Raw genomic sequence first — 19,348 nt, 5'->3', positions numbered from 1 at the left:
TGAATTAATTCAGCTTGTACGTAAGAAAATGACGGCATTATTATATAGTAAAAGCAATAAAGTTGAAAATTGTTAAAGGAGTTAATTGATAATTATAAAATCGTTAAGAGTAAAATGACAATTATCAAAATTTATAAGGGCGATGTTGAAAGTTAAAATTTATGTGATATGTGTTAACCCGGTTCATATGCAATGAAAAATAATAATTTTGATATGAAAAATAATATTTTTCGTTGGTTGGATCGAATCGGATATCGTTGGATGATCTCACATGAGTTTTATGTATATATATAAATAAAAGTCAGACTGAAAGAACAATCTTTTTTACTGTCGTCCTGGTGCGCGCAGGCTATTGCACTTCTTTACTTCAGACCGACCAGGGCGGACGAGGCCGTGCCTAGTCCTGTCCGGAGCTTTTTTTGTGTGTTTCGCACCGGGCTGCATGCTTGGAACGCAGGGTTGTTGCTGCCCTTTTGGTCTTTTAACACTTGATGTTGCAATGACCTTCAACTTGATTGCCACGGTACCCGAACTCTTCTAGCCTTGACGACATATTTTTAGGCACTTCTCGGTAGCTCACCATGTGTCTTTAAAGAGCTTCCTTATACTTCTTGCTTTGTTATCTTGTTATTGGTCCTTCCGGCAACTCTAATGGTTCTCGTACTTTCTTATAAGCTTGATCATCCACGATCATATCAGTCTCACAGATTAATTTCGTGAGACGGATCTATAACTCGACTTAACTAATGAAAAATTATAGTTTTTATGTCAAGAATATTATTTTTAATATAAGCATGTGTCGCATCGATCCGTCTCACAGATATAGACCCATTAAATAATCTCTCAAGAGACCTACTCAAAAGAATCCACTAAATATTTATAGCTATTTAATAATAAAAAAATCTTCTTCGTTTTTTCCCCGAAAAAATGAAAGCAATTTTTTAATTTTTTTTTGAAAATAGTATTGGCAATCAAATGTATAATTCAAAACTAACCACATTTTCAGATACTTTATTTATCGTACATTTTATGTCAATTCAATAATAAACTATAAATTTTCACACTTTTTATAATTTTTGTTTTTGGCAATGTTTATTTTATAATTCATAAATTTTCAATTTAAATATATGCTACTACAACTGTTGCCATGCCGATAATTTTTTATTAGTTATTTGTATTTAATTTTGAAAGTAACATATATAAAGTAAAAAAAAAAAAACACGTCTTACTATTAATTATTTAGCCATCCCAATAACCAAAGTTGTTTTTAATCATTCCCAAAGAAACATCTAGTTTTTTTCATGATAGAAAATTGATTTGTTTGTTTATTTATTCAGATGGAAAATAATTTTTTACCATTAACTTGTTTACTATTAGAGTTTGATTCACTAAATTTTCAGTGTTTAGTTCTGATACGTTAATTTTTAATTTTCGACTATTTTGATCCAATTGCTGATATATTACGGGAAAATGCTAAACGACATCGAAAAACTATTCCTCACATAACATTCCTTTAAACACACTTTACTGAAAAAACATGACATTAAAAAATTTATTTAAAACTTAATAATTATTACTTTATTAGAATAAAATATTTATTAGGCTATTAGTTATATGTACTTACAGTTGCTCTACTGAGCATTATGTTGAAACACAGCTCCCCGTGTTCTTCTTATTCCTTTGAATAAGTCTGAATTTGAATCGACCAGAGTTTGAAAATCGTTTGATATTGATATGATTCGCATTTATAAATAATCCCTTGTCGGATTTCTTGTCCTCAACAGGCACATTCCATTTTCTTCTCGATTGCAACTCGCAAGAATATTGCTCTCCATTTCATATCATTCAATCATGGCATTTTGCATGTTTCCAAACAGTGTGCCATTTTTGGTTTATATTTATAATTTATATCTATGTTAAAGAAATTTCTTGAATTTTAATTTTTCTTCAATGATATTGTTGCAGGTGGCAATGTTGTACTCATTTATGCATCTAAATATCATGATATTGATGCAGTGGTAAATGTTTCTGGCCTCTATCAGAGGCCTTGATAAGCTTCTGGGAGGAGCTGATTTTGAGGAGCGAATCAAGAAACATGGATATATTGATCTTCCAAAATCTGCAACAGGGGTAGTTAAACGAGTAACGGAGGAAAGTTTGACAGAGCGACTTAATGTAAAAATGCAAGAAGTTTGCCCCCTTAATAGATAAAAGTTGCAGGTTTGATTGATTTACAGTAAACTGCATTTGTCTGCGTGCTCTCCTTTCGTGTTCTGGAACTACGCATTTTTATGTTCTGTTATGTTAACTTAATTCCACACAAATTATTCAGGCTGTTGACGATCCACGGGTCTGTTGATGTATTTGTCGAGTTAGGCGATGCAGAGGAATTCGACAAGATTATACCAAACCATGGACTAAAGATGATAGAAGGAGCTAATCATGGCTACACTACACATAAAGATAAATTAGCTGAGGCCACTGTGGATTATATGCAAGAAATAATATCTGCAGTAAGCAAAATAAATGATGTTTAGTCTTGTGTCTGACTTCAAGTATGTGATATATAAGTGAGTATTCAATAAAAACTTTATACCAAATTTTAGTGTGCTGTCTGATTGGATGAAACTTATATATAATGGTAAAGATTCAGCATTCATCTGTGTAAATAACAAGCTTGATATCATGTATGTGATCCTATAGATAATCCATCAAGTTTTATGCAGAATCGGAGAGAAGGTACATGTATGAATTTAAACTAAAGGAAATGGCTGAGGCCTTTATTTCTTGAAAAAAAAAATGTATTGCTCTGATAAGATTTTAAATAAGTGGTTCAGACTAACTATATAAAGAAGTCCAGGCACTAGAAGACAACAGATTCTACGGTTTCATTAGTCCAAAAGGTACTCCCTAGGAACGACCTCCATCCAGCATTTGCCATTTTGACTTGCCACGAAAATTTATTCGTTATGGAACAAATCAGTTTTGACATCAATGAAGAATGCAAAGAGAGTTTTTGGCTTCTATACAACGCCATGCGATTGCTTTCTAGAAACCGTGCCTGTTAAAATATGTAGAACACGTTTTCTTCCGCATTGTGTTCCTTTTCCTTTTCAAAAGGTCCTCATTCAACTATTCTTGCTCTATAAAAAAAGTATCAACCTTATTGGTCGGGACCTGCAGATTACTGCAACGATCCATCAAGTATTTCTGTCCTCCTTGATGCTCTCTCATGCTTGTGACAATGGGCTCATTGGGCTAGTGAAATAAAAACAGAAACTTCAAAAAGGCAATGATAGGATAGAAAAAAGGTGAGAAACCATATTGTGCTAAACTCCGAAAAATGATTTGCTGTTGTGATTGCTTCAATACACTTGGGGAGAAAGAAAAAAGCAAAATCTCATAAAAATTCTTCTAGAGAGTAGAAGAAATCAATAAAAATAAAAGCTAAGGTGAATCAATCAAGACTAGCCAAAATTTTCGAAGCACGCATAAGATTTACCTCTATGACCGAAACGCCATTTGCATGCCCAATGTTGTATCATGATGAATCAGATGCAGTATCCAAGCTTAAATTCAAGTTCTCTGAATCATTTTCACTTGCAGTCTTCATATATTCCTGTAAGTTTGTTCAGTTTGTATTCGGTTTTTGATAAAATATCATTTAGTTTTAGTATTGTTCTGATAGAATAATAATACACATCATACCAGTTCGTCCGTCAGCTTTTCGATGTTTTCCTCCAGTTCCAAAATGTGGTGTTTAAGAGCCTGCAAATATTTGTGGGGAAAGATAAGTCAGCGACAAAAAATACAACCGCAACGAAACATCTTCTATTTGATGGTTAACAAGGCTTTACCTCACGTCTCTGAAGTTCAATAGAACGAGCTAATGCTTGCCTTTTTGTTAAAAGATTTTTCGGCCTGAATGTAGAAGGCCGCTGATAATTCTTTCCACGATAGACTATTATAGCATAGCCCTTGGTAATTTTTTCTATAGATACTAACACCCCACCACTTTCAGCTTCAAGAGAAACTGCAATATGCTTGACTTGTGGAAATTTTTTCCTATCTATAATAATCTTTACCAGCTCCCTATACTTCCAGTGTAAGTGCATATTTTCAACAGTGCCGTCAAAAATTTCTCGCCTACCTACAGGATAAACAAAAAAATAAGCTCCAGATTATACAATGAGCCAGCAACATAGTATGATGTAGCTGTTACCTAGAAGCAGGTAAGGTTTCATGCTCAAACCAATCTTACGAAACAAAAACCTTTCCTCATCAGTTAATGTTTCCAGATCGCTTGGCAGGTCTGCCGGTTCTTGATTCACCAGCACCTTTTGCAAGGATTTCTCAGCCTTCTTGATCTTTTGCTTTGCCTGCACCAGATATGGTAACGGTAACTTGTGATCAAAGTTGAATGTGCTCAAACTCATTACGGTTATCATTCCTTTTTAATATAAAAACATACAAAAGCTAGCTTCCTCTTAACAGAGTTGACTAAAGAAACATGTCTCGAAACAGCTGTGTCTCTCATCATCTTCTCTATCTGCGCACTGTTTGGTTGGTTTCCCCAGCGTGAGGTTGCTGCAACCGTCTCTGCAAGGGTACCTGCAACTAATGGCTGCTTGGGTGTTCTGACACTTGAATCAATTAACGTAGCGGCTCTATGCCGGGCATGCTCTTCCTCATCCTGTCGGAAAGCAGTACTTTTTTCGGCCTCAACTAGTGCCCTTGAAACACCAGGAGGCAAAAAATCATTACCTCTGTAAAAGACAATGTAGTCTTTGTTCCTGGAAACTAGCGTTCCTCCGGTCAATATCTGCATTAATGATAAGATAGGTCATACCTCATAAACTAAATCTATTTCATCATTAATATTCATTTTGTGTATGATCAACTATACTTTTGGCGCATATCACGACCAAAAGAATCTTCAGAAACCATCATCGCTCTTTTTCTTCATTTTTTTGTTATTTCTTTATATTCTTGGGAAACTTAGAGGGAAGGAACAGTATAATTGGTAGTCATGTGCAGAATACATAGCTAACATGTTAAATAACCAACACCTTGAGCTCTTCAGCCATCCTTTCATTGGAAGTATTCTGAACACCACGCTTGATGGCTATCTTTGCAATAGCACTATTTTTCCATAAGTTCACCATAGCCATAGCAAGACCTTGCAGTTCTCTGTTTCTTCCTAAATGATGAAGCAATGTAAAGAAACTCAATACAAAGAATATATATTTGTATGTATTAGCAAATACAGGCCAGTGTTATTGCACACACCAAGTGCGAAATGTGGAGGCAGTATTCTTGCAGTTCTACGCAAATAAGTCATTTCTCTGTCTTTCAGAGCTTGTCTAGTCCCATGAGGAAGAAGTCTAAAAGGAGGCTTGTATCCAGGAACAACAGCTGGGAGTAAATCCGCATCAACAGGAAGTGGTTCACGACCCGACCAATCTATGAACCTCGGACCAAGCTCATCTAAAAGACAGTTGAGCTCATGCAATGACATTTCTTCCTCATTGGACATATTTCTCGAATAATTTGAAGCATCAGCTTCGGAGGATTCTGCAGCTCGAATAACATGCTTCACACCGATGCTTTGAGAAGAATCTTTTACAAAATCTTCAGAAGGGCCCGATGCTATGAATGTCAGCTTCAATGTGTTCACCATATGACTTTACACAATCGAGCTTATAAGCCATTCCTCTATATACCACTACCAAACTCCCTGATCTCCATATTATCAAACCTCCGGTTTTTCTCTGACAAATAACATAACACAAGGCATCAATATAAACTTCGAAGATTAAACACTATATAACTCCCAATGATTAACATGACTCAGTAAATGAATCTAATGAATCCCATAATAATTAAATCACTATTTGTTTATTTGTTTATCAAGGAAATGTACTCGATTATAGCAGCTAACCTCAAGCACTTCATGTGTTCTCTTCATGTTAATAGAAGGCGGCCCTTCAAATTTTAACTTGACCACCTCTTCATTCTTCCACTTCTCATGGATAGCATGCACCAATGCCTGGGTCACGCCAGCTGCACCGACTTTAATTCTCTCCACCATCCTCAATGCCACATTTCTAAGCCTCTTCAACTCATTATCGGGTATCAATCTCTCTGATAACTCTGTATTACTCTTCCTTAACTTCTCCCCTTTCTCCAAATTTTCACCGATTCCCATTTCCCATGGTGATCTATTCAAACCATTCGCAGCAGCAGAACCACCCCAGATGCCTATCTCTCGGCTAATAGGCGATGAATCATTCTTAAAAGTGGCGGCTTCACCGTCCACATCACCCAAAATCTCATTTTTCTCCGAGTATGTAATTTGAAACTCATCAAACTTTCCACGATTTTCTTCAAAATTGCCATCAAATGTAATTTCCTCCTTTATATCCTCAGAAACTTGAACAAAACTAATTAAAGATTCCTCATTTTGACACTGGCCTTTTATATCATCATTTTCTTGAAATTTTCTGTTGCCTACAGATTCATGAAGTTTCCTTGAATTCTCCCTTCCATGAACCCATGGAGCCAAAATCGACTTACTTTTTACAGCAGAATCAGAACCGCCAACCGACTCAATCACCTGAACTCCTGCTTCTAAAGAAACGTCCTTGGGAAAACGTAACGATTGTGCCTCAAATCTTTGATTTCCACTAGCACTTTCTTCTATTTCCCACGGAAAACTCTCTCTCAAAGAAGGCGTTTTGAGGGACCATTTACCTTGAATTTGATCAAGAAAACTCGGCCTAGGCTTCCTCTTCTTCCTCGTGGGGAGATTCCCTTCCTGGGTTTCATCATTCTTGAGTTGAACTGTTTGCTGGCAACAAGAAATCCTAAGCTTATGCGAATTAAATCGTTTTAAAGAACGGATATCTGGATGAAATATAAGAATTATGGGACATTGCGAAGGATAATTTGATTGTGAAGACGTTGGAAACTTCAAACCCGCGGGTGAGAGTGCCATGACGATGCAGGGTCACTGTATAGATATTGCCACCATGGATAAAGAAGAAGGAACACTGGTCGGCTTGCATTCGAAAATTGGGCCTTAAAACCAAATCTTGAAAGCCGGCAACCTGGTCCGAACTTATTCGCTAATTGTGCGAATTATTGCTTCAACATTAATATTTGACAATGAATTTTCAGAAACTCAAAATGTCCGAGAGACTTTATATACATATAGACTCCGTTTGGTAATGGATAAGTAAATGATTAGTAATCAAAGTGATTAAAAAATGAGATATATGTATTAATAGTATGGTGGGATAAATAACATGGTGTTTGGTATGATTTTAAAATGATAGATTAATTTTGTAAATTTTATTACAATGACCAAAATGTCCCAAGCGTTAATTAAATATATATTCTTAAAATAATTGGATAAATAATTAAATATTTATAATTATAATATACATTTATTAAAATTAATTTAAATATATTTATTAGAAATATATTTGAAAATATTACGGTAATCATTAAACAAAATAAATTAGAATTTAATAAATATTTATTTTCATAAAAAAATTAATTAACAAGATTATAAATTTAAAAAAATTTAATTTATGGTAGATTTGCATTACAATTTATTTTCTTTAAAATGATTGAAAATAATAAAAATATATGAAATTAATTTATAAAAAAAATATAATAAAAATTTTAATATTATATTAATTTATCATTATCACTATTCAAGAATTATATATTATCACACCTTTAAGGTGGATATTTAATCACATAAATAAGATAAATAGTGAGGGCTTTTAATCATAATCAAGGGCCTCCATGCTAAAGTAAAAATGAACCAAACATGATATAAGGGATTATTATTTAATAATCATTCCCTTATCATGGCTACCAAACATAGTCATATAGTTATAATATATTAATAAATATTAAGGTTTGAGAGTGGTTCACGAACGCACAAAATAATTTTGACTTAAAGTTCCACTCAGAAAATATATCCGAAGATATTCGAGTTAGGCTCGAGTTCTATAACTTCGAATACGAATCAATATTTTTATCCAGTTAGCTCGCTAATCGACTTGATTAATCACAATCATAGTCCAAACGAGTCAACTTTAATTTAGTTAACTATTATATAAATTAATATTTCTTGATGCCGCGACTGTGTGCATACATATATATGTCTCACAAGAATTTTTGTATTAAAAAAAATAGTAAAATTTATTTATTAACTGATTACTGAAATGTAATAAGTATTTCAAAAACACCTTAAAGGCTTTTTAAATGATAATTAATTTTTCCGTAAAAATGATAAATAATTTAATTTTTTTATAATAATAATTTAATTTATTCAATTAAGTAACATGTGGGGTACATGACATATATAATCAAATTGAATCCATCAATTCATATTCAATTGAAATTTGCTAAATTATACGTGAAAAGTCATTTCTACCCTTGATTACCAATGTGATTTTACCTGAGATCTCTTGTATTTTCTCACTTGACCCCTCCAAGACTAACATTTTACATTACATAATCTGTAATACAATCAATACATTACATTAAATTTTGGAACCTTAATAATTATTATAATTGTATTTAAGAATTCAAATCAATTTTATTCGCTAGAGAAAAATGTATTATAATTGTGTTTAAACATAATATCTCATTTTAAACTCGACTTCAGCCCAGAAAGATTTAATGAATTGCAAGAGACCCACCCAAATTTCTTATTGGGGTTGTTAAAGAAATAAGGCTCAAACCCTCATTCCAATATTTTTTGCAATACAAAATACGATAATGTAGCCCGAATTGACTTGATTAAAGATTATCTATTACTTGGGGTGGCAAAAAACCCGAAAATCAAGACCCAACTCGAATCCAGTCTCATTCCCGTCACGAAAAATTCCCGACATGGTTTTTTTCCCGACACAATTGTTTTGGATTTTTCCCATCCCGATTAAGTTCGGGATAATGGTCGGGCATATGATCTTCTCACGAAGGGATTCCCGACCCAATCCGACCCGAAATAATGTTATTAAAATTTTATATTATTATTAATATTATGAATTTATAATTGACATTTTCACTAGGTTCTTAAAACTTTTCTCATTTCTTGTACTTCATTTCATCTTCACGCTTCACGCCTTGTGAGAAAACATCTCCTGTTATTTTGAAATATTTTGGCTCTGCATGCAGACGATGTCTCTTAATAATGCGTGATCACGACCTACGAGAAAACTCTTCTTATGTTGTTAATTTTTTTTTTTAAAAAAAAATTGAAAACAAATTTACGTTTCATTAATCTAAATTAAACCTATTTGTTTCCCTTTCCTTCACATCTCCTCTGCCGCCTCCATCCTCAACACACCTTCCATCTTCTCGGCACCACCATCTTCCCCCATCTACCTTCCCGCACAACCAGTCACGTCCAAGCCACCACCTTGCACGTAACGCCGACCTCCATCTCTCGCAACCTCTGTTCTGCGAACCTGTCGACGGTGCACCAGCCCACGTTGCAACCGCCCAACCACGACACCATTCGTCCACCTCTGTTCGGCGCACCAGCTCACCTTCGCACAACCATCTTCGCGCGAAACCACTAGCACTGTTCCACCATAGCGCACACCACCAACCTTGCCGCAACATCTCTCACAGCCGCCGCGCCACTCTAGGTGATATCTCATGCTCTTCTCATATTTCGAATATCGGTATTTATATGGTGTCTTATTGAATTATTCGTTTCACTATCATTGTTGAATATATAGTTCAATTTGGTTACAAAGTGTTGTCCAATTTTTTTATGGATATTGACTATTCAATATCATTTTACTTATGAATGCATATGTTTTTTTAGTAATATTTAATTTGAATTGTTATTTTATTTATCCATTGCTATCTTTTAGGTGAACATGGATGATCCAGCGGAAGTGGTAGTCTTCCTTCCACCGCTCAACCTCAAACACTATCACCGTCCAAAACACCAACCATTCATGAGGAAATAGTAGATATTGGAGCCAAAAAGAAAAAAATAGCGGATGTCACACGCCAATAAAATTACAAGGAGAAATGACAGAAAAGAGATCATTGTTGTTGTTGCTGTTTGCAATTATTGTAACACTGAAGTTCATGCCCATAGCAGAACACATGGGAATAATGGTATTGATGGACAGGTAAAGAAATGCAAAAAAAAATCCTCGTAACGATGGTTTAATGAGACATTGGATTGATATGTTAACTTTTATTTTGGATTTTTCGTGAATTAACCAAGAATTTTTTTCAACTCCTATGTCACTGCTGTTTCAGTTTAATGTTTACTCTGAAGGTTTCAGTTTAAACTTTAATGTCACTGTGTTTCGGTTTTATTTTGGCATCAATGTAATGTTTTTATCGCTTTCTGATTACTCATTGTCACTATGTTTTAGTTTATGTTTACTTTGAAGCTATAGTCGATTAAGCAATCTACTTTTGATCAAATAAAAAAAAGTTGAATTTAAATTAAATAATGACTATGAAATCATTATCCCTTGGCTATTCATTTCAGTTCCTGATTGATAAAATAAATATGCTGCCTTGATCAGCACAAGTGTACTTGCCATTTTGTTGAGACCCGAATGTTTGGGATCCCGTAGGTTAGGGATATGATATCCCGAAAAAAAAAATTTTAATTCATATTTGAATTATGATAATATTACTATAAATTAAGATTATGTCTCTTGTGAGACAGTCTCACGAATCTTTATCTGTGAAACGGGTCAATCCTATCAATATTCACAATAAAAAATAATACTCTTAGCATAAAAAGTAATACTTGTTCATGGATGACCCAAATAAGAGATGTTTCACAAAATACGACCTGTAAAACCATCTCACACAAATTTTTGCCATAAATTAATTAACTCACACCATAACTTACTGACACTTCTTTTCCTATGTATATATAATCTATAATAGGGGTAGAGTTTTTTGTTTTAAATTAGATTCGAACTTATATTTTTCTCCTATCTAAAGAAATTTATATCACTACATCGAAAGGATATTAATTATTATTTTTTCCAAGGATGATAAAAATAAAATTTCTCCACTTTTTAAAATATCATATCTTCCACTGATAACCAGTGTAATAAGTGGTTGATTCCCTGAAGAAAATTGCAATATTGCTTATATATATTTATATTTTGTACTCACATGTCTTTACTTTACCAATAATATGCAACTGAATATCTGATTAGCTTCGTTTACATATTAAATAATAATCATAATAACGACAAATATGCAACTTAATATATACTATATTATTAAGTATATATCCTTGGAGTAACTATCTTAGAAACACCAAATTATTTAATTTCATAATTATCTTTCTCACTTTACTAAAATTTATAAGGTCACTCCATATTTTACATAGAAAAAAATTTAAATAAAACTTCCCTTTAAAATCGAACAACTCTTCCAAATTGAAAATAATTTCGTGTTAATTGTTTAGTATTATTTGATCAAATTATAATAACACATGCAATGCGTGCATCTTTTACTAGTTAATAATGAAGGATCCTTGTCGTATGGAGCACCAACAGTCAGGCACGTGGAACATACTCAGTTCGTATTTGTACGCTTGCACACAAATCAAGCCTTTTCTATTGCAAATCGGGCATTTGATTTGCATCTCTCCCGCGTAAGCGCGCGCGAGACAGAGCCTATTGACCAATCATTCTTACACATTCACAAAGTAACTCAATATAATTAAGCTAACATATACCACTTTTTATTTTCTCATGTTCCCCAATTCATACAAATGATGAAAAACTCATTAACATGCACAACTCAATATATATATATATATATATATATATATATGAGTTTTTGTTATGTGAGATTTGAACTATATATATAAAACAAATGCACAATGCATGCCGGAAATTAATGTGGTCCAAAAATTATTCCAGCCCCCATAAATGAACAGATACATAAAATCGTTATGGGTATCTAACAAGAAGCCGCAGTCTAGGAACAGTCCCATCGTTGATTTTAACACAAAATCTAGTGTAAAGATGTGCACGTTTAGTACATCATGTGTGTCTATCAATTTGAATTTTCTATTTACCCAAAAAAAGTGGTCAATTATTATGACAATTGATCTACGCTGAGAGTAATATTTTGGGTACTGATCGATTCTTTTGGATTACAAAGAACACAATTATTGAGAACAATATTGATGAGATGCAATAATTGTACATACCATGAGAATGAGCGGTACGCGACGCTTGAATCGTTTTACGTCTTAAAATATTTGAGTTGTACGGTTACTACTACTTATAATTTTTAGTCAAGTGGAAAATGTTTCATCCTCCTATACATGAGTTATAAAATATAATTGTTCATTTTTTATACAAGGATCATTGGTTCATTGACAAATTCGTATATAAAATATTGTGAATTAATTAATTGGTATGTGATCTAACTAAAAAGTGAATTTTACTATTAAAATAAATTACTTTTAAGTCCAATTATTTTTTATTAAATTCAGTTAGATATATATTTTATTTTTTAAGATTATTTTATTGGTTAAAATATTTTTTAATAAATAAGTATCATAATTTTTTCACTCTCCCCCGCCAGCTAGCAAATTAGATACTTGTACACTTTGATCCACCAACCGACAAAATATATCAAGCCGTTCAGCTGATGAAATATTAACCAATCAAAGCGACACCATCATTAATTCGATAAATTTTAATGAAACACTTGCTTTTTAATATATAAATATTATGGAAAAAAGTTATTAAATTTATTTAATCTTGGCAGCTACGAATTCCTCCAATGAATTATATATTATATATTATTTTATCCTCTCTGTTTTTTTTTGCATGAAATATTAGGAACATCTAATTGGGATTGTCGCCATTTTCTATCCCTATGTCCCTTTTTTTTTTAATCAACATCATCATGATCATTATTGTCACGCTCGATTCCGGGCCCGCGCTTGCATGACTGCAAAATGAACTCTATAACAACTATTCTGTATTCGTCCTCGCTTTACAAAAATGATTAACCCAAGTTGCTATAGAAGTCTATTATAACCCATTATGAACTCATTTTAAATATTTCATTTTTATCGTGTGGGACAAAAGGTATCACTATTATAACCTATAACTTCTCTTTTTGCCCAATAAAGAGTTTTTCAGTGTCAAAAAGGAAAACTAATCATGATCTTAAAGGAAAATTATAGGTGGGGTAAGGATCATTTATACACTCATTTCCTAGATTTGACAAACAAAAGTGATGATACATAGAATTTAGAGTTTTAACAATAGAGGGAAATTTTGGGACAAAATAGATCATATTTTCTCCCTTTTGTATCGAAAATGTATATTTTCGTTATCATGACGCAAAATTCACGTATCATGTGACGGGAAAAATTTTGGTTTATATAGTTCATCGACATTTGCTTTTGGTATAATAACTTGGCAATTTTTACCCTTATATTAATTTTTTAAATTTTTTTTAGCAATAAAATGACGTTGAACATTACTTATTTGACAACATAGCGATTAATTTTTAAACACTGTCGCTAAATTTGCGACGGTTTTATATAGTCCAATGCTAAATTGTCTAAAATTAGGATCAACGACGACCGATATAGTGCTGTCAGTAAAAACTATCGCTACCGAAATTAGTTATGGTTTTAATGATAGATTTAACTGTGACAAATATGTTTTTTTACTGTGATAGTTAATATGACACCAGATCATGTTAAAGTCAGCACTCAAACCTAAAAAGGATTTAAAGCACAAAAGAATCTGAAATTGTTGCATGATAACCAAAGTTTGTCCCTATTAGCTAGAGAATCAAAATCTTTTATGGTACAATTTGCAGAATTGATTAATTATCTTTTTCTTTTTCTTTTTCCGATTGAGTGACAATTGATTTCTTCGGTACATTTAAACCATTATTATTCAAAATTCAACAATTATTTCTATTCCCATTTTAAAAAAGAACAAAAATGAAATGATTTATTGAAATAAATGTATTATAAAAATAGACCAATATTCTTGATGGAATATCAATTAATTATTCTACAAATTGCCAGTCCTCTCGATACAATAACTCAGTATAATTATCCAAGAATCAAATGGAATTAAAAATTCTTTGTCCCGGTGACAATATCATTCTCGGATCAAACTTTGTTTTCATTTCACGAAAAGAATCCCATTTGGAGCCGAAATGCTTAACCCAATCTTCCTTGGATTTGTAATGTGGAAGATACTGCTTAATCTTCCTCCCACTCTTTTCACAAAATTCAAGTATCTCATTGTTTAGTTTTTCATAATTCTCCACTTCATCAGGCATACTTGAATGAAGTAACCCTAGGGTGTAGAAAATTTCCTCCTCCGGTATAACGGCAGACGTCCGATCATCCCATCTGAAGGAAAAATAAAACTTATCGACATAAATTTTATTTCAGCCACCTAATAAACCAGAATTAGGTGTTAGCGCAATAACTTTCATGACTTTTCTTATACTTTTGATCATTTCTTATACAGAGTGCTGATATTACATCAAATATTATAGAAAGAGTGTCGATCTTTGCTTATATACCAAACAAGTAAGTTATTACACGAGAGCCTAGATTTGACTGATCAGAGGAGTAAAATCAAATTTATCAGGCTAACCGGCATTATAAAATTTACTATTTTTCCTATAGAAAATGTTATATCAATGTATGGAATAGAAATTATTAATATTTGAAAGAGCTAGAAAAATATTGTACTTGATTCTGTTAAAAGGGTAGAAAAGGATGGGTCCTGAGATGGTGTGGTTATGTTTCCTAATGATTTGGGCAAAGACAGCATCATTGAAATCCGAAATGGCTGACTTGGGAACGAACAGATTCAGCCATGGATGAACTTCCGAGTTGTGTTTGTCTCCGATCGCGACTCTCTTTAGAAAATCGATCACCGGCACATCTTTCTTGAACATGAAATCCGGAACAAATTCCAAATTTTTTGCCATACTTTCGAGTTCCTGAGAGTTGATGAACGAGAACCACACCAAGAAAAAAAATTGTTAGCTTCATGCATGTTGACAATAGTAACTCCGGTCCCGAAAATGTAGGGATATTCGAATTCGTGACATTAACTGTAATATCATTATACAAATAATAATGTCAACAGACAACAGGAACAATGGTTAATCTTCACACATTAAACTCTTACCATTTATAATAAATACTAGAGATAAAAAAAAAATTAGTGTTTGTGTGTGTATAAGTGTGTAAATGTTTTAAATGTATACCTCATCAATGGTGTCTGCGGTGAGATCATTGTAATATTTGACGATTTCGACGGAGTAGAGGAGACCTTGGTTGCTCTTCAATAAAGACCTGATTTTGGATTGATGAAAGGAAGAGTAAAAGGAAGATCTCCAGTTATTTGGAGGGCTATTGTCTGTAATAAGAGAACCTTCCACATAGTTCGGACCATTAGTACTATCCGAGGAGATTAGATGTTCTTGATCTCTTGTGAATTTTGAGAAATCGTTGTAAATCAATCTCACCCATTTGGCCTAACACACAAAAAAAAAAAAAAAACAACAACACTTCAGAAAATTCTGTCGTCTCAAAAATCTGTTGCTGATCCGAAAGCCTCGTATATGACTCGGTGGCGACAAAGGTGGTCGATAATTTAAGTTAGAGACAATTAAACTCGATCGATTGCTAGCTGTTTCATGCATGCACGAATCGATTAGTGTTAATATTTCGGGACGAGGAATTTAATTGATGTATAGGAATATGTTTGTGTCCATGGATCAAGAAGATCCAATGACTTTTTATGTGCTTACCCTTGATGGTGCTTTATGTAGGAGAATTCTTGCTCTGGTAATGATTCCAAATTGTCCTAGACCACCTAGTACAGCAAAAAATAACTCAGAATTCATGTCCTTAGAGCAAGTTATGAAGTCTCCTGTGCCTGAATCAAATACATGAAAAAAAAGACCATTATTTAGTTAGCAAGGCCAAAACAAGCGGGTGGGGGGATATAAAATCTCATATATCAATTATGTCGAACTTTTTATAGTTTACGTAAAATTGCAATTTTAGTCATATAACTTGACATATTTTGGGTTTTAGTCACATAGTTTGTCAATTTTTAGTTTTAATTAAGTAACTTGAATTTTTATTTTTTGTCTTTTTTTGTTGTCAAAAGCAACTAACTCATTCGAATATTATTTATTTCACATCGATTCTCTTCTACATAGCTCATGTAGTGAGAATAAACTTTTATTACATTGATCAAAATAAATCTAAACAAAAACAAAAGAGAAAAATAAAGCAAAACAAAATTTAATATTTCAAAATAAGAAGAAAAAGCTTGTCGTTTCTTTTTATTTTTTCTTGTATAGATTTTAGTGTGTATAATACAGGCTCTAGTCTTGTTATATGAGGATGTAGTAGAGTATCGGTTTCAAATAAATCATATTTTATAGATGTAGTGGTCTCAGTGACCTAAATAAACAAAAAAATCCAAGTTAGTGAATGAAAATCAAATATTAACAAATTAAAAGATTAAAACAAAAAAACAGACCAATTTAGGAGACTAAAATTATAATTCTTCGTTTAATTTATAATATGATTATAGAGACAATTATATTTCAATTCATATTAAACATGCATGCAAAAAAAAAAAAGTAAATCACATTCATGAAAAAAAAAATCCATCATGAAAGATTCTTCCATTCACATGATAAATCACTCAATTCAGACTGACTCCAAACTCATCAGTCCAAAAACCAAATACCTTTTGTGACTTTGTACCTAACACATGCAAAAATATTCCTAGACAACTTTAATCCTTGGAATCTTTTTTTTATTTTATCCCATGATATACAAAATTAGAAAAATTTGCTACAAATAATTATATATATATATATATATATATTATATATATAATATGAAAATCGGTCATTTATTGTGCTCATGTAATATTTAGCAAGTCACGTACAAAATTAATTTTAAAAGCAATTCATATTTTTCTTAAAATATAACTTTTAAAAAAATATATTAAATCTTGTTCATCGTCACTTTCCTAGATTCGAGGGGTAACTCTCCCTAGTACTGTTATCAGTGTTGGCCCACTGAACATTCTTATAAACCAAAGTAAAGTGAAGTAAGCAACAATTCAAAGTGTATATATCATGAGAATTAAATATATGCCACCCACTGATTATGTGGAATATCATACATACATTTACGTGTAATGATTACGATGCTTCATATAAAAAATGATTAAAATTGAAAAAATCTATAAATCTTGAGTTGAGTCAATGAAACTCATAGACAAAAAATAGAAAAAAATTAAGTTACGTGCCAAAAATATTATTTTCCATCCTCGAGAATTATGGTTCTTGATTGGAAAGTTATAACTTGTTATATCACATTTTTTATGGACCGACTATTTATTGATCTATAGATACAATAATTCACACATATATATCACGCGTGACTGTTTCCTATAATATGAACAAAAATTAACCTACCCCGTTAAAAAATATATAATACAAAAAGACATTAAAATAAAATAAATTTTACCTGTAATAACATCAAGTTCATGCACATTGCTGATCTGAGGACCATGTAAGAAAGACTGCCCACTGATTCCTCCATTCGACAGTGTTCCTCCTACGGTCAAGTACAGATAATCTGTCCAAGAAACCGGCGCCAGCCCGTGTTCTAGCGTCGCCTCCAAGACATCAATCCACATTTGCTCACCCCCGACGTCTGCGAAAAACCCTAATGCGGGGTTCCAGGAGACCCTAACCCCGACCCCGGCCCCATTTCCAGCCAGGGAAGTCATTTCCACCACCACCCCGTCCCTCGCCATCGGTTGCCCTCTCACAGAGTGGCCGCACCCTCTCGCGGCGACGGAGAAGGGATTCGAGAGGTTGTTCGATAGCTTGACGAGACTGATTAGCTCATCGATGGTGGAAGGGTAGAAGACTGCGGATGGGGTTTCTCGGACAAGGTTCCCGTAGTCAGAAGAGGCTTTCGAGGTGGATTCGAGGTCTGTTCGGAGAAGCCCCGCGATATCTTTTCGCAGGATTTCATCTGGGAGTGCTGTAGCACATGGAGTAATGATGAAAAACATGAAGATGAAATACGAAGGGAGTATCGGAGAAGGGTTAGCTGCAGCCATTTTCGAGAAGCTGTGAATGGAGAGATGGAGGTTGATTTTACAGGGGAATTGTGTGGAAATGGAGAGGCTATTTGTAGAGGGAAAAAAAAGGGTTGCATGGAAGAAGCTGGGGAGGTGAATCTTGGGGCCTGAGGTTAAAAATCTTGGACATGTGATGCATGAATTCATATCAAAGATACGAAAGGACAAGACTTTAAGATGCCTGTTTTTTTTGCCTCTGTTCTAAACCATGATGACATTCCCATGACATCAAATTTAATTGTTTTTATACACATCCCCGTATTTAATTTGTACTTGTAGTTTAATTATATAGATGTACGAACAAACACAATAATTAATATATATATATGTATATATATATATTAGAAAACCTATGTTAGGGAGAGACTATCAGAAAAATGGTCGAAATATGACATTTTATATATTATACGATTTAAAAATATTTGAGTTACATGGCTAGAATCATCTATAATTTTTTGTAATGCGAAAAGAGTTCGATCCTACACATTATACACACACACACTACATGTCTCACTAATTTAGCCTTAGTCATGTATCAATCTCCCAACATAATTTATAATTTTGTTTCTAAATTATTAAGTTGACATTAATAGACATAATGATAAGTTCCTTATTTTTATAAACAAAAAGGTGTGAATGGTATAAATATATGAATTGGGGGCTTTGATAATTTAGCAATATGGTGAAAGTGAGAACAATAAACTTAGTACTATATATACATTTTTCTGAAGGAAGAAATTAAATGGATTTTATTTTTTCCGTTAACATAACTTTTTCAATGAGTTGATGCTTAAAAAGAGTGAATATAGGTACATACATGTATATATGTAAAACATTACATATTTTATTCATTAGAAAAATAAGTAAACATAAATTAGAGTCAAGTCAAGATACATGTAGGGTGTGATCGATATATTGGGTACACTATCAGCATTTACATGGGTACAATATTGAGGTAATATTCATTTCATCACATATAATAATAGATAGACATTTACATGGGTACAATATTGAGGTAATATTCATTTATTGGATTTACATTTTCATCACATATAATAATAGATAGACATCACCCCAACGATGCTCATATGGGTGCTCATATTGGGTGTCCAAAAGATCAATTCTTATTACACCAC

The 19,348-nt window shown here is 32.9% G+C and overlaps 2 protein-coding genes and 1 long non-coding RNA gene across 3 annotated transcripts; 1 reads left to right on the top strand and 2 right to left on the bottom strand.

Annotated features, from left to right (window-relative positions):
• The first annotated feature begins 1,769 nt into the window (after positions 1–1,769).
• On the top strand, positions 1,770–3,174 carry LOC142505121 (uncharacterized). Its single transcript, XR_012804376.1, has 2 exons — positions 1,770–2,220; positions 2,333–3,174. It is a non-coding gene; the product is annotated as an uncharacterized LOC142505121 (long non-coding RNA).
• On the bottom strand, positions 2,793–7,125 carry LOC142505120 (CRM-domain containing factor CFM3, chloroplastic/mitochondrial-like). The gene is given in 10 exon segments (XM_075617952.1): positions 2,793–3,258; positions 3,503–3,619; positions 3,709–3,768; positions 3,858–4,150; positions 4,223–4,379; positions 4,472–4,822; positions 5,070–5,200; positions 5,290–5,650; positions 5,652–5,771; positions 5,942–7,125. Coding segments are annotated over 9 exon segments (2,607 nt in total). The 5' UTR covers positions 6,998–7,125; the 3' UTR covers positions 2,793–3,258; positions 3,503–3,541.
• A 6,934-nt stretch (positions 7,126–14,059) lies between these two features.
• Positions 14,060–18,215, bottom strand: LOC142505724 (cytokinin dehydrogenase 3-like). The gene is made up of 5 exons (XM_075618827.1): positions 17,588–18,215; positions 15,841–15,968; positions 15,295–15,564; positions 14,771–15,024; positions 14,060–14,422 (listed from the first exon to the last, which is right to left on the bottom strand). Exons 1-5 carry the CDS (start codon positions 18,189–18,191, stop codon positions 14,128–14,130), a joined length of 1,551 nt encoding a protein of 516 aa, XP_075474942.1. The 5' UTR covers positions 18,192–18,215; the 3' UTR covers positions 14,060–14,127.
• Between the last annotated feature and the right edge of the window lie 1,133 nt (positions 18,216–19,348).

The sequence above is a fragment of the Primulina tabacum genome, chromosome 10 (assembly GCF_025594145.1).
Source record: "Primulina tabacum isolate GXHZ01 chromosome 10, ASM2559414v2, whole genome shotgun sequence".
Taxonomy (NCBI): Eukaryota; Viridiplantae; Streptophyta; class Magnoliopsida; order Lamiales; family Gesneriaceae; genus Primulina; species Primulina tabacum.
This window is presented reverse-complemented; position numbering and strand designations above follow the sequence as displayed.

What these genes read in the sequence shown, in the direction of transcription:
- LOC142505724 (XM_075618827.1), bottom strand. Translation starts at nt 18,191, where the DNA reads ATGGCTGCAGCTAACCCTTCTCCGATACTCCCTTCGTATTTCATCTTC. An exon ending in TGAACTTGATGTTATTACAG is followed by an intron (nt 15,969 to 17,587) that starts GTAAAATTTATT and finishes TATTTGATTCAG; the next exon opens with GCACAGGAGACTTCATAACT. An exon ending in CCGCAGACACCATTGATGAG is followed by an intron (nt 15,025 to 15,294) that starts GTATACATTTAA and finishes ATCAACTCTCAG; the next exon opens with GAACTCGAAAGTATGGCAAA.